This window comes from Corella eumyota, chromosome 1, assembly GCF_963082875.1.
Source record: "Corella eumyota chromosome 1, kaCorEumy4.1, whole genome shotgun sequence".
Taxonomy (NCBI): Eukaryota; Metazoa; Chordata; class Ascidiacea; order Phlebobranchia; family Corellidae; genus Corella; species Corella eumyota.
In genome coordinates, this window is record NC_137490.1 from 5,224,622 (window position 1) to 5,238,666 (window position 14,045).

The window sequence follows — 14,045 nt, forward strand, 5'->3', positions numbered from 1 at the left end:
TACTTTATTTTGGCAAAATCCAGGGTACGAATTAACCGTTAAAAAACGATTCGCTAAAAAGGAGGTCGCATTTTGAGAGCAATGGTTAGGTTCAAGTCATGAACTTCGTTTTTGAATAACACTTAACGCGTTGCGTGGCATTTTTAAAATGTAACGTATTGTTAAACAATCGTTAATTATTTTTTGCACAAAAAACAAGACATCAAGACTGTTATGTATATAAAAAATTGCGCAACTACTTAACTAAACAAACTGCGAGAGTGAAAAATACGCATTGTGATCTCATGAAAAGTTTTTGGTACTAAATGCCTTGTAGTAACCTACATTCACGCAGAATTATATTGATGTAATTATAAATGTATGGAACCGGTAAAAATAAATTGAAAAAATACACAAATAGACACGAAAGTTTTAATGTCGGTTGAACTTTTTTGGTTGATTCGCTAATTCTAATATATTTGTGAAAAATGATTCGCTAATTTTAAAAAAACGATTCGCTTTTAGCGAATAGCGACCCGTTATTTCGTTCCCTGAAATCAGATAAAGTTAAAAATATGTTTACCTTGAACCGAGTGGTATGTCAGCAAGTTTAACAAGTGGTTCTGGCAGTTTGGATTGTTTGACAAACTTTTCTCCTTGTACAGAAATCTACAAAAAATCAATTGATATTTACTCCAGAATATACAACAAAGCTATTGCTACCAAAGTTAAAAAATACTTCACCAATTTTCTACTAAAATTATAAAAAAAAACTGCATCAATAAAAGTGATATTGTGAATCTACTAGTTAAAATATTAATATAAATACAAAAAAAAATTTATAATAATTTTAGTATCATATTTTGATGTTTTTTCAGGGTTTAAACTTACCTTATAAAGTGCATAATTTTCTAATTCCTCTGTAATTCCAAATTCCTTACAAGCAGCCATTGCTGCTTCCCCAGCTGTCATATCCCGATTAACAAACAGAAATCTGTGAGATTGATCAGCCCTGTATACCTTAATCACATCTTCAGGTACCTCTGTAATTAGTACAAGTTAAAAGTGTGTTAGTGAAAATTCAAGCTATTATTTTATAACAAGTATGTATACAAGAAAATTTATTAAAATTTTTGTCTTGCCAAAAAATATTAAGAAAGTGTTTTGCATTGTAGTTTAAAGCCCAAATCTGATTTAAAATTGCCTAAATATTCAAGATAACCCATTCTGTATAAAAATATCCACAAAAATCTCCTTCTTTTTGACGAAGATTTTGGTTACCTGGCAATACAGGCATATCCGAACCTGCTTCCAACAAGTCAGGGTTGCTAAGACTTAAAGTAGAGGTTTGTCTAAAATTGCGAGCACTGTCAATCGTTGCCGCAGAGCCGACGCCTAACTTTCTACTCTGGGATTGAATCACTGAGTCATCAAAGGGTCCGGAAGACTCACTTCCACCACTAGAGTGTATTGTGTAATTGTTTTATGTGATGTTTGTGTGATTTCGCACAGGTTGTTTTTTGTTTTAATAAATATTTTTTGTTTTTTAATGCGAGTGTTTAATGATATTTTTGGGCAATTAAAGAATTATTTTTTTAAGAACAGAGCCCAAACCCGCCAAGTAAAGTATAAAAGGATATTAAGAATTTTATAAAAACAACGGAATGACAAAGTTTTAAGAAAGAAATTATAAAAATGGAAGTTTATAAAATATAGGAACACCAAAATTAGATGACAGAATGTGTACAACCCGTTTATTAACATGCGTTAAATGTACAACGAAATCGCGATAACGTTTAACAAAAATGTTGTGGTGGTTTGTGGCATACATTAATGTGATAAAATGTTTTATTTTGAATGATAAAGTGTTCAATGAAATGTTGTTATTTTTTTGTTTGTGTAAATGGTAATGGAAGAAAATCATGCAAAAAAGTTAATGTTAAAACAGCAATCTTTTATTTTTTTATAAAATATTACTCAATAAAACTTACAAAAAATTATTAATTTATTTTAAACAAGTTAGTTTTTAACTTAACATTTAACTTTTAAGTGAACTATTAATAATAATTTTTAATATTAAAAAACATGCATTCTATGTTTAGCAATACAATAACATGAAAGGTTAACAATTAAAATTTTAACATGCATAGACTTTAGTTAAAGTTAGTTTTTATTTTTGATGCAAAGCCGTGCAAAAATTGTTACTCAAATAGGCATGCAATATATTTACAAAAGTCAAATGTTAGTTTAAACTGTGATAGTGTAGAAAATGTTAAATTGTGTCATGCAATATTAAATAATAAGTGAAATTAAGATTGTGTGAATATGTCATTTGTATTTTTTTTAAATATTTTTTAACTGTTTTTCTTATTTTGACACAAAAAACAAAAGAGCCTTTCCAACAAAAAATAAACTTAAAATAAAATAACGACAAAATTGAATAAAAATCACAAAAAATGTCTTGGGAAATAAAATAGTTTCAATCGAAATGAAAGAAAAACTGATATTAAGTGACTTACATCCCCTTTATATAGTCATTGAAAGTAGTCTCTTTTTTGAAAATTTTCTTAATTTTTCTGGTGGCTTTTCGGCCTAGCGTTCCAGCTGTAATGTTAACATGCCATACTAATACAATGATGTGTTGAGGTATTTAAGACAAAAAATAACAAGACTTATAACTATGCCAAAATATCCCCAAAAAAAATTTGGTCTAAATTTTAAATTACAAAAAACTTGAAAAATTTGCACAAATTAAACCATATCGAAAATTGATATTTATCCCTTTACTAAAACAAGCAATTAACAAGTACAACATGACCCACTTAAAAACAACAATTCCGAACTAAATTAGCAATTAAAACTCCTCATCCTAACCCTAAAACAACACAAACCTATAAAACTAGTTTTGTAACATCTGTGTCAAATTATTGTGGAGGTATATGGTGTAATTATTATTCGGTGTGCCATGCTACTACTACCACTGCAATATCTACGTGACAGTTTCACATCCAACAAAACAAAACAACAAATTTCTGTTGGATTTCAACTGATTTGTGCAGACTTACTCGAAAGAAGCCATCTTTGGAAGGACGTTAAACTTGGATATAAATTTTTTCGTTTTTCCGCCGAAAGAGTAACCTTACAATAATGGCAATAAATAATTGCAAAATCACAACTTATTTCAGATCACTACATTTAAAACCCCATTACCAATCTAAACTACAGTACTAATGATACTATGTTAGAAGTATTAAAATGACATGTTATTTTCGAATGCTTTTTCTAGCAACTATTTGCCACCAAAAATTAGGCTTTTGTTATGTTGCATATTTACAGACTTACAATAAAGAGCTGAGATTATAAGGAACGCTGTGTATTTTTTCCATTAAACTTAATTTTCGTTGCCTATTTGCTGAAAAAATTACTTAAATAATATAATAGTCCGCTATTTTGAAAAATTGTACAAAAAAAAAGTACTATGTAAATTCTAAGAAAATATATGTACAACATTTTATGTACATTCAACCTTACGTAACAAAAATGTTTAAAATAGAAAAAAAATGCCATTTATTTTACAGGTCATAAAACTGATATGTTTTACCTAACTACCACTTATCAATAACCTTTTATTTTTAAACTTTTTAATTATATTAAATTGACTGAACAAACCTTTTCTTGGTTTTTCGAACGTTTCACCATCAGGCAGCATAGTAACTGACATTCCCCTACCACCTTTTGCTGTTGGGTAAAAAGTTTTCTCGTCAGCTTTGGAAGATTTTTTATGGGGGTTGTTTAAGTCAGCTATCATCTCTTTGAAAGCTGGAAACAACATTACTTTTAAAATTAAAAAAATAAAAGAAAAAATTTAACTAAAAACATAAAAATATGTTTGACAAATTTTTAGTAATTTTAACATAAATTGATTGCTTACCGAATAAACTAGTTTTTAGTAGAAGATTTAGGTTTGTGTTTTTGTTTAGAATTATAAGTCCTTTTTCAGTTGTGAGTTTCTCGAAATTTTGACCATTACATTGCAAAAGTTGATCACCTTAACATAAAAAAACATATTTTATTAAAAATTCTAAAAAAATGTTTGAAAGCAAAAACAATTTAGTATAAAACAACATTTTAAAATACTTTACCTCTTTTAATCCCCTGTTTTTCTGCAATAGAACCTTCCTGCACAGTTTTAATGAAAATCGGAAAATTATTTTCAGATCCTCCAATTATTTCAAATCCAAGATCAGCCTCATTTGACTCTCTTGTCTAAAAAAAATTACTTAAAATTAAACATTTAATTTTGGTTAAATATAGGATTTTTTAATATAGGGCCAAAGGTAAAAATAAATATTTCTTTAATTAATTATAAAAACAGATGCTTACAAAATAAATAGTAAAACATTAAAAAAAAAATTCATTAATCAAAATATTTTAGCAATAAACTAACTTTCTGACATTGCAAAAAATAAAACATTTAATCGGTATTTATCGCAAAGTAGACAGTATTTAAAGCAAATACTTTTATAAAGTAAGCCTATTTTAATGCAAAATCAACAACAAATTATCAGAAAAAATTCGAGAAACTCAAGCCGCAAGTATTTTAACCACAACAACAACAGCAGACAATCGCTTAAAAAATGCTGAAAATTTTTACCATGGTGACTGCTCGTGGTTTTGCTTTTGCAGAGCAAGCGATATTGAAAAGTTTTATTTCTCCCTTAAGTGAGTAGTTTTGTAATTTGTCCTCGAATTCTTCGAGCAATGCCATCATGTGCCAATCATTTTCGAAATCGTTGAAATGGTTGTTTACCCAAAGCAAAACAACCCTGGTGACCTAAAAATAAAAAAATTCATATTTTAACCGGAGAAAATCTAGAAAAAAAGGATATTTAAAAAAGGTTACTTTCTAGTTGGTAATATTAGGATATAAATACCAAAGCAAAAGAAAAATTATTTAAAATTTTCATTTTACTAGAAATAAAACTATATTTGCCATCTAGAAAGCAAATTTAAAAATTGGCTATAACATTTGTTGACTAAAACTTAATTTTTAACAAAGAGTGTTTTTTAATTAAGTTTATTAGTCAGATTGAATATACTTATTGTGGGTGGTCTTCAAAAAATTAATAAAAACAAAAAATGCATCAATAGTTCTGACTAAGAGCTAACATCATTTCACAAAAACTTATGAAATCATAAAAAAAAACAATAAACTTATTAAAAAAACAAGAATAGAAAAGAAAATTAAAAAAATACGTAATTCTCATGTAGTTGTTAGAACAAAAACAATCATAAAATACGTATTTTAACAATTATTACCTTGTCTCTGAACATTGTGTTGTCAAACCATTCTAATAGTTTGTTGCATATTTTCAATGGCTCTTTAATAAAAGCACGATATGTTAACAAAAAATCTTCTATATAAGTTGAATCAATCGAGTTTTCTTGAATTAAGTGGTTAATTAAGCTATCAGCTGTACCCTGAAATTGAAACAATAAAGTTTATATTATATTTGATACAATTAATTAAAAAATTACATCCACCAATATGAAAGTAAAAATAAGTTAATAAACTTTATTGAAATTATAGAAATTTCATAACATATTTAAAAAAAGAAATTAATATATGTTAGAACTATATCACATAATCTTATAATTAAATTTCCAGAAATTATAAATCGTTTTAATTAGATTTTTAATTAAATATGCAAAGAATTAATCAAAAACAGAATCATTCTTTATTTAATACTACCAAATCTTTAAAAAACTGTGTTATTAATATACAAAAAAGCGAATTAAAAAAAATTCTAATCATAAACCATATAAATATTTACAGCCAAATTTGCAAACAACAGTTTCACAAAAATAGAATTGCATATGACCTTTTGCAAGTTGAAAACCCACAAGTAAATATATTAAGCACTGTCAATCAAATATATCAACTTTTAAAAAAAATGAAACTAACCCTGATAACAATATTTCCCTTTTTCGCACCCCCGTCTAATTCTCTCTTTTCCTTAACCATAATAAGATCACCAGTATCAGCGTAAATATTTTGGATATTTTCTTGACCTTGATGCAGAACCTCGTAGTATTCTTGTTGGGCAATACAAAGAAACTAGAAAAAAATTTGGAGTTAAATTTACTAGAAAGTATTTGTAAAAAAATTAAAAAAAAAAGAAAGTATTTTGTAAAAAAAAAATAAGTCAAACTAGTGAAAAAAAATTTTAAGACATTATTTGGCAATATAAAAATTGTTAACATATTTAGAGCACAAATTTAAAGTAAATATTGCTCAAAAAATTTAAAAAAGCTTAAAAGATAAAAACAAAATTTTTGGGCTAATTCGAAGTAATAGATTTTGCTGTATAAATATTTTTTGTTGACATTTTGATAAGAAAAATTGCTGGGTAAATATTCACAAGATAAGATTGCTAATTACCCATGCCCAATTTAAAATATGTACATGTCAATTACATAACAAAATTTAGTTAAAAACACAAAAAAAAATTAAATTAGATTTAGCACAAATTACTGTAAAACTGTTTAAAAAAAATTAAAAAGCTAAAAAAACTTGTTTTTACTTTAAAAAAAATTAAAAAAATCAATCTACCTGGCAGTCATCGCAAGTAGTAACCATTACTCCTTTATGTTTTTGTTTATCTAATGTTGAATTAACTCCAAAACTATCTCCCATTACCAAGATTTCTTCCTCATTGTTGTGAGTCACTTGAACTTGGCCGTTGATGATTACAGACCAAGAATCAAGCTGTAATTTTTAAAGTTTTTAAGAATATGTTTGTAATTTCTAAAAAAATTAATTAATTTTTTAAATAAACACTAAAATATTAGATTCTAGCTAGATGCTACAATCATACTAAATTTTCTTGGTTTTCCAAAATAGTTAAATAAAACTAGAAAAAAGTAAAAAATGTTTTAGTGTAAATGCTTTTCACTATATTATTTATATAGGCCTATACAATATTTGCCTTAAAAATTACTTTATAATTTAAGATAAACTTACTAATTCATTATCATTTAACACAACAGTTGATTTAGTTTCGACCCAAGCAAACACCATCACTTTACACAATGCTCTTCTTATGGGTTCTGTCATGTTGGAAAATGCCCGCAAACTTTTGGTGAACTCGAGCAAAATTTCTAAACAAAAACATTTTTATTATTCCAATTATGAAAAAGCTTAAAATACTGTATGAATAGACTAATTACTGGTTCAAAACGAGGATTTATTATATATCTAATACATGTACAGTGTAAAAAAATTACTCTTATTTTGATTTTTCAACAATTACCTCTTTAAAATTTTTTTCATTTTAGAAATTATTTTTTTTATATATTCGATTTAGTTTAAATAGTTTTTACCTAGATCGTCCACATTTCTGTCGTTTATATCTTTTTTGAGGACATCGATCACAAGATCTTTGATGTAGATGGAGGAGTTGGAATGAAGAGAAAGAGAGTCTCCATCCATGTCATCATCTTCTTCATAATCTTCGCCCTCATCCTAAAATATTAATTTTTAAAATCAAAATATCCAGAAAAATTAAAAAATTTATTTCTTTTTTTAGATTACAAATGACAGAAAAAAAATGTTAATTAAAAAATACAAAATTTAACAAGTTTATTTTTTTGAATTTATACTGACAATAATTATTTACATACATTTTCCTTTAAACTTGACTGTGATAAACTAGATTGTGAAATATTGTCCAATTGTCCGTTGGCATTTTTAAGTGTTAAACTGTTATTTCTTGATCTGTGCAACGGAGAATCCTGCAAAAGTCATACACAGTTTATTGAAAAACAATTCAAAATACACAATTTTTCAAGTTGTACAATTTTAATTTATTTGTATTTTGGATTAAAAAAATAATTTATTTTCAAATAAACTACAATAAAAAGTAACATACCAAAAAAGTTGTTAAAAAACTAATAATCATTAGTTAAGTTACACATTAGAAAGAGCTACCAAATTTATATTAACCTCAGGTGATGATGTATCTGCTTCAGCCACACTGTCCAGCGTACTTCGTGAGTTTGAGTTTGAACTGTTATGTCTTAATGCGTGAGGTCTTAAACCTACACCACTGTTGTGAAGTGCCATGTCTGGGTAGTCCACCTATTTTGAAAAAAAAAATTAAATTTAAATTTTTTTAAATTAAAAAAAAGGCAAATCAGATTTTAAACATCTTAAAAAAAATAATTTTAAAACAATACAATTCTATATAAAAAGGTTAAAAAAATATTAATTTTTAATTTTTTACAGATATTAAAAAAAAAATAAAAAAATGCTATTATAATTTGAATAACAAAACTACCAAAAATTCCTTATGTTAATTATCTTGTCTTATAATGTGCAGCTTTAAATTAAGCATTGTTTTAGCTGATTAAAAAAACCATAATAAACATATATCCAAACTGTCAAATAAAACAAAAAATAAAAGATGAAAATCTCAAAAAATGACAATTTTTTTTTTGATATCTATCATATGAGATCACACAGATAACAAATCGAAAATTTCAAACTAAAAAACTTTCAGGAAGTTGCTTTTATACCCTGAGGGCTTAACAATAGATATCTTGAGTAGATAGAAAAGTAGCGTTAATAATAGGCCTCAGAAACAAAATATGTTAAAAAATTAAGAAACATGTAATTTAATATTATAAAAAAACTTAATAAATTGTTTAAAACGAAAACAACAGTTTTCAGTGTAAAAAAAAACAATATTCCATTAAAAATTACATTTTTTTCTACCAATAAACAACAAAAATTTAATTTTTTACTTACCGCTAGCATTTCAGAAGGTTCCAGAATAACACATTGACAACCTCTACGTTTGGTGCCTGGAATTTGTTTACCAAAGCTACAAGAAACAATAACAATAAATATCTACACTAAAATCTAGAAAACGTAAACAAAAACTACAGTTATCAAAAAAAGTTTAGTTTTAATTTTAAACACAGACCATAATAGCTTTAATGGTTTATGTAACATAAATTTATTTTTAAAAACAATTCTAAATGTTTGTATATTCTATGTATAAGTTTCTAAGTAATGCTTTCTTCTGATTATAATTTTAGTTCAGTTACGTAAGTACTGTCTTTCAAATAACAAATGCACTGCTTTATATATATTCTAACTGTTAATCCAAATGCCTAAATTACTACTTGGGTTGTTTTCTTTATGCTGTGACTGTTTGCAAAACAGACAAGATAGAGCAAAAAACAACAAACAAGGCAAAACAGGAAATAATCTGGTCATTTACTACATGCAGTCATTTGTATCAAAAGTGGGCTAAAAAGAAGCGTCAAAAACTTGACCTGACTGAATTACATAAATGTTTTGAAGTGTTTCACTTAATTTCAAATGACAAATTATAGTTAAGAACATAACATACTAATCAACTAGATAAAAAGGTTGTGGGAAAAGTTACATATTTGGTAGCATTTTGCTTACAATTTGCGCCAAAATAACATAGTAAGGTTAATTGCAAACAAAATCTATTTAAACAAATATGCTTGTTAAGGTTAGCAATGTCCATGTATTTCAAGGAAAACATTTTACATCCGTCTGTTAGCATTCATTGTTTAAATAATATGTTATACAACAGTTAGTCTGTTACATAACTGTTTCCAAAAACAATTGCATTTACTGCATAAGTTTTATAGCTTAGCCAATTCAACACAATATAAATTGCAAAGTTTGCAGTAAATAATCTGAAACTTCCTTAATAAAAATACATAAAAGATGTTGTGTAATTTATCATATCCTTACAGTATTGTTACAATAAGAGTCGTTTTGTGAAATTATGAATCAAATTAGTTAGCTGGTTAATTAGAATGATTTGTCAACTCCTTAAATGACGTCAATGGGCCAATTAGATAATAGACACGTTCTGAACAGCTCCAATTAAAAGATTAAATAACAACCTTGGCCATTTAAACTTAGAAATCCAAGCGCACGTTGGTTTACGCTTAAATCGCTTTATTATCCAAGGCAAATTGTTACAGAGTGAAACTAAACACTGGCTTAATTTAAAAAGAGCACTATAATGTAATTAGTGTTATGGCCAACGAATCATGTAATTATAATTAAAAATGGGCATAAGTTAATTCAAAATCTGCTGCTAACTACAACCATAAATAATACACAACGGATACCTTATATTATCCTTGCGCTAAATCGTTTAAATACATAATCAAGCGCGTGTCATACTATTTTGACCATTGCAGAGGATATTATCTTAACAACAAGCCGCAAACATGGAGTTAGTATAGTGAGCAATGGTTGTATGCATCAACCTAGTGCGTAAGTCCGGTTTATAAGGATGCCCATTGCACATTTAGTAAGACTGTATGACAGGAGTTTATTTCCCACACGGCAAACAACAAAAATATGCAAAATTTTCTGAATGAAATAATTTTTTAGCAACAAAATGTAAACTGTTATTTATCAATAGGTAAGTTTGCAAATGTCATGTCAGCGGAGTTACTAATTGCACAGCGACGGCAATATTACGTTGATAAACGTTCATACAAAGTGATTAACAAAGGCTACACGAAAAGGTCAGATTGTATCATTTGTAATCGTCACTTTAAATACAACCAGTCATCACTGTTACATGAAGGTTGACATAATGCGTTACAAAGTGACTATTTATAGTAAAACCCCACACATCACAAATCAATAACAACAACTATTAACTTTTATTAACACCAACAAACTAAGGCCATAGAAAATACATTTTAAATAGATGCTCGAAATTTCAAAGCCTGAATAAATATCACCACAATATTGGGCGGGCAATAAAACCGCGAAGTACCCTTTATAAAGCATGAGTAAATACGCGAGTATTATACATCAAAGTTCTAAACAAAAAATGGGAACATTCAAGAACAATTCAAAGGCATGATATAAGCGTTACCGCTGTTTGAAGGCCTAAACTTTTTAAGTGTACGCGGCTTAGGGTGTTTACGAAGAGGTTATTTTGAAAGAGATTAATTTGCGATTTTGGTTGGCATCGTATTTAATAACATCGTGATCCGGTTATCAACTGTCATAATCTTAAACCGCAATTTTTCATTTCTTATTCGTACAAAGTATTTTTCCCAAATATGTTTTACTCAAAATATAAATAAAATGTTTAAATTAAGTAACATAATTAAACCTAATGTGTAAAAAGTGTACATTACACTTTAAAAACATTTTAAGATTTTAGAGTAGTATCAAAGAGCCTATGCCCAACAAGGCATATAATCATAACACAGACACGTAAAAGTTGTGTTGACATTTTTACACATACCTAGGTCACTTTCTCAAAACACTTAGACACCCGTTCGTGTATTTACTAAATTCTAAATCGCCTTTCACTCAGCTTCAGATGCCATAAAAGGCTACCCTGTCCTTGTTTTTCTGTTACTCAAAATTTTACACACAGCTACAGACGGCAGCGCTGTTAAACTTCACCAAACTAGTACTTTAAATATAGTCCGACGAGCCTAATATAAACGTTAGTCTAGACAAAATCGAAAAATATATACAAAGCTGTCTTTGGCCTCAAAATATCGGTATGATAAAACGAACTTCAATCGCTATACTTTATCTGCTAGCTATATCCTAGGTTATAAGCGGATATAAATGCCATTTGGGACTAGGGCCGGGAAAGCGTTATTCATTTATTATCAGAAATGTGAATTTATTATATAAAAGCCACACGTTGACTTGTGGTTAGCGAGTCACTATATGATAAAGCTTTCCAACGATAGACCATGGTAAATAAATAAAGGTTAATAAGACCCTACATGTGACAGAAACTTGACGTTTCATAGGAACTCATCCAAACGCAAATCAAATAAATTTATTTCCAAATGTCGAATTTAAAAATAACTGTCATCTTTTATAAATAATTTTTAATTTAGCATTTTTTTTTCTTATTAAAAATGACAGTGATTTACGAAAAGATTTTTTTTTTAAATTACGTTTTTTTTCGAAATGCCACCTAACATTAACACTTGATCTAAATCCAGATTTTCTTTGTTGTTATTCAAAACAAGATTAACACGAACACACATAATCCATGCTAAAGGCAATTTTCCACGAATTGCCAGTATTTAGGATACTCCACATTCTAAATGTAACCGACATAAAACATATATGCAAAAATCAAAAAAAAAATCTATTAAACCTTTTAACAAAACTGTAGGGAATTTTCCAACAAAAATAATTAACAATTTAATTAACCTATAACCTTTAAATACTTCACTAAAATATTAAATATTTAAAATAGCATTATTTATTTACATATTAGAAACCCTGAAGGTTTTATTTAATAAATTAGGTATCAAAGTTCGCCTATAAATCACGCTGTAGTAGCTGACTATCACTTTAATTAAATTTCAGTTGAAGAAACTCAAAAAAAAGGTTTAAAGACTCTGATTCACAGACAGCTAAGTAATAACTGTCTAACTCTCAAATAGTGAAAAATCAACTACAAATTAAATAGGCTGTAAAAACTGGTCGTAGTAATCCAAATCAGTATGTGAATCACAAATAACTTCTTAGTTCATATTAGAATTACTAAGTATAGGTAAACGGTGAAATCTTGTTAAAAATATGCTGTGGGGCTACGTAACACTATTGTTTATCTGTATACGTGTTAAATCATTTAACGTTAATTAGTTAACAAGGAAGGAACTTGCATATATGCATAACAGTATATATCCCAATGTAGATGTATAGTAAAACTTAACACCCTTAAACTAAATCTGTAGTTTTTGCTGTCTAATATATAGTGCTGTATACAATGCTTTCTGGTGAATGCAAGTTTCGTAATGCTTGCGTAGTCGATTGTTTTGTTAATTTAATTCAAGTAATAAAACGCTTTCAATAGAGTTATACAAACAGTCAGAAAGTAGTTAGAAGTATAAATAGTTCATGCCTAATACGGATACTACGACTGACGTCATTCTAAAACAAAAATCAATTGATGCTGAAAAATTTACAAAAAATACATTTTTGAAATCAATGTAATATATAAGCATTAAAATGGTGATTACATTTCTAAACAATGCCCCTAACTGTTTCGCGTGTTAAAAATACATCCTAAATAGCACTTTATATATAACAAACAAAACTGACTATCTGATATGGTTTTAGTGACCTAATTTTGTACCAAAAATATTTTTGCTGGAAAAATGGCAAACACTGCACAAAAACTTTACGAAGTTATCTTTTATCGCATTGCTGTGCCTATCAAACAAAAGAGTGCCACATACACGATTAAATCGCGAGCACAACTAGTATTTAATTTGCCGTAACGCTGTAATACGCCTGGAGACTAGCGCCAATTACTTACTCGCGTATTAACTCTGCAAGACGATTGCTTATTTAGTTGTACACACTCGAAGGTAGACCGACGATAATTAAGTTTTACACCAAAAACTTACAAATATCTTTGCAACTCTTTTTACTTAAATAACCCTGTTTTTAAGCTAATTAATTTCTCTTTCTTTTGCTGTACAAATAATTGAATTTTCATTGGCTGTACTCCAATCTTGGTTAACTACTTCGTGGTGCAGTGACGTCACCAGTTTTCCTTATCAAAAACTACTGGGGCGTGTAGAAGATGGCGATTATTTATTTATCATTCCACTAACGACCAAATTAAATGGAAAATAAATCTGAAACTGCGTTAAAAGCGAGTTGGGTTCTTTTTTCTCCACTTGCGAACGCCAGTTCTCTGTTTACATTCCGTAGCAGGCCCAGTATTCGTATCACGCATCTCTAATCCTCACAACGATTCGGAACTATCTGTACTCGATCACTCACCGGTGCGAGTGAAGACAATGCTAATTCGCTGGCCCGTAGCGAAAAGCACACACACTAAAGTAAAGGTGTATAGTTGTCTTATCGCGAACCAATACAAACGAAATAAAATCTACCGTCGACTAAAGGTGGGTGCAACGCTATGCATCGCTGACTATTAACCGTGCCAGGTAATCAAGCGTGTCGCTGTAATTCGGGAAAGAAAATCAAATCAAATAGG

The 14,045-nt window shown here is 28.3% G+C and overlaps 1 protein-coding gene across 4 annotated transcripts in view; it reads right to left on the reverse strand.

Moving 5' to 3' along the window:
- Positions 1 to 14,045, reverse strand: part of LOC145763872 (rap guanine nucleotide exchange factor 6-like) — a 32,568-nt gene that overhangs the window by 9,449 nt on the left and 9,074 nt on the right. Inside the window, exons 4-19 of one of the 4 annotated variants that reach the window (XM_082575410.1) lie at positions 8,789 to 8,864; positions 7,985 to 8,119; positions 7,663 to 7,773; positions 7,363 to 7,504; positions 7,004 to 7,140; positions 6,593 to 6,748; positions 5,945 to 6,097; positions 5,299 to 5,460; positions 4,634 to 4,813; positions 4,122 to 4,245; positions 3,911 to 4,027; positions 3,649 to 3,798; positions 2,499 to 2,583; positions 1,261 to 1,439; positions 871 to 1,022; positions 563 to 648 (exon numbers count right to left, since the gene is read on the reverse strand). In XM_082575410.1, the coding sequence (XP_082431536.1) occupies positions 563 to 648; positions 871 to 1,022; positions 1,261 to 1,439; positions 2,499 to 2,583; positions 3,649 to 3,798; positions 3,911 to 4,027; positions 4,122 to 4,245; positions 4,634 to 4,813; positions 5,299 to 5,460; positions 5,945 to 6,097; positions 6,593 to 6,748; positions 7,004 to 7,140; positions 7,363 to 7,504; positions 7,663 to 7,773; positions 7,985 to 8,119; positions 8,789 to 8,864 (2,145 nt within the window). Of the gene's footprint in view, positions 1 to 562; positions 649 to 870; positions 1,023 to 1,260; positions 1,440 to 2,498; positions 2,584 to 3,044; positions 3,118 to 3,321; positions 3,392 to 3,648; positions 3,799 to 3,910; positions 4,028 to 4,121; positions 4,246 to 4,633; positions 4,814 to 5,298; positions 5,461 to 5,944; positions 6,098 to 6,592; positions 6,749 to 7,003; positions 7,141 to 7,362; positions 7,505 to 7,662; positions 7,774 to 7,984; positions 8,120 to 8,788; positions 8,865 to 14,045 lie in introns of all 4 variants that reach the window. The other 3 variants (XM_082575411.1, XM_082575412.1, XM_082575413.1) reach the window with 3 other exon arrangements.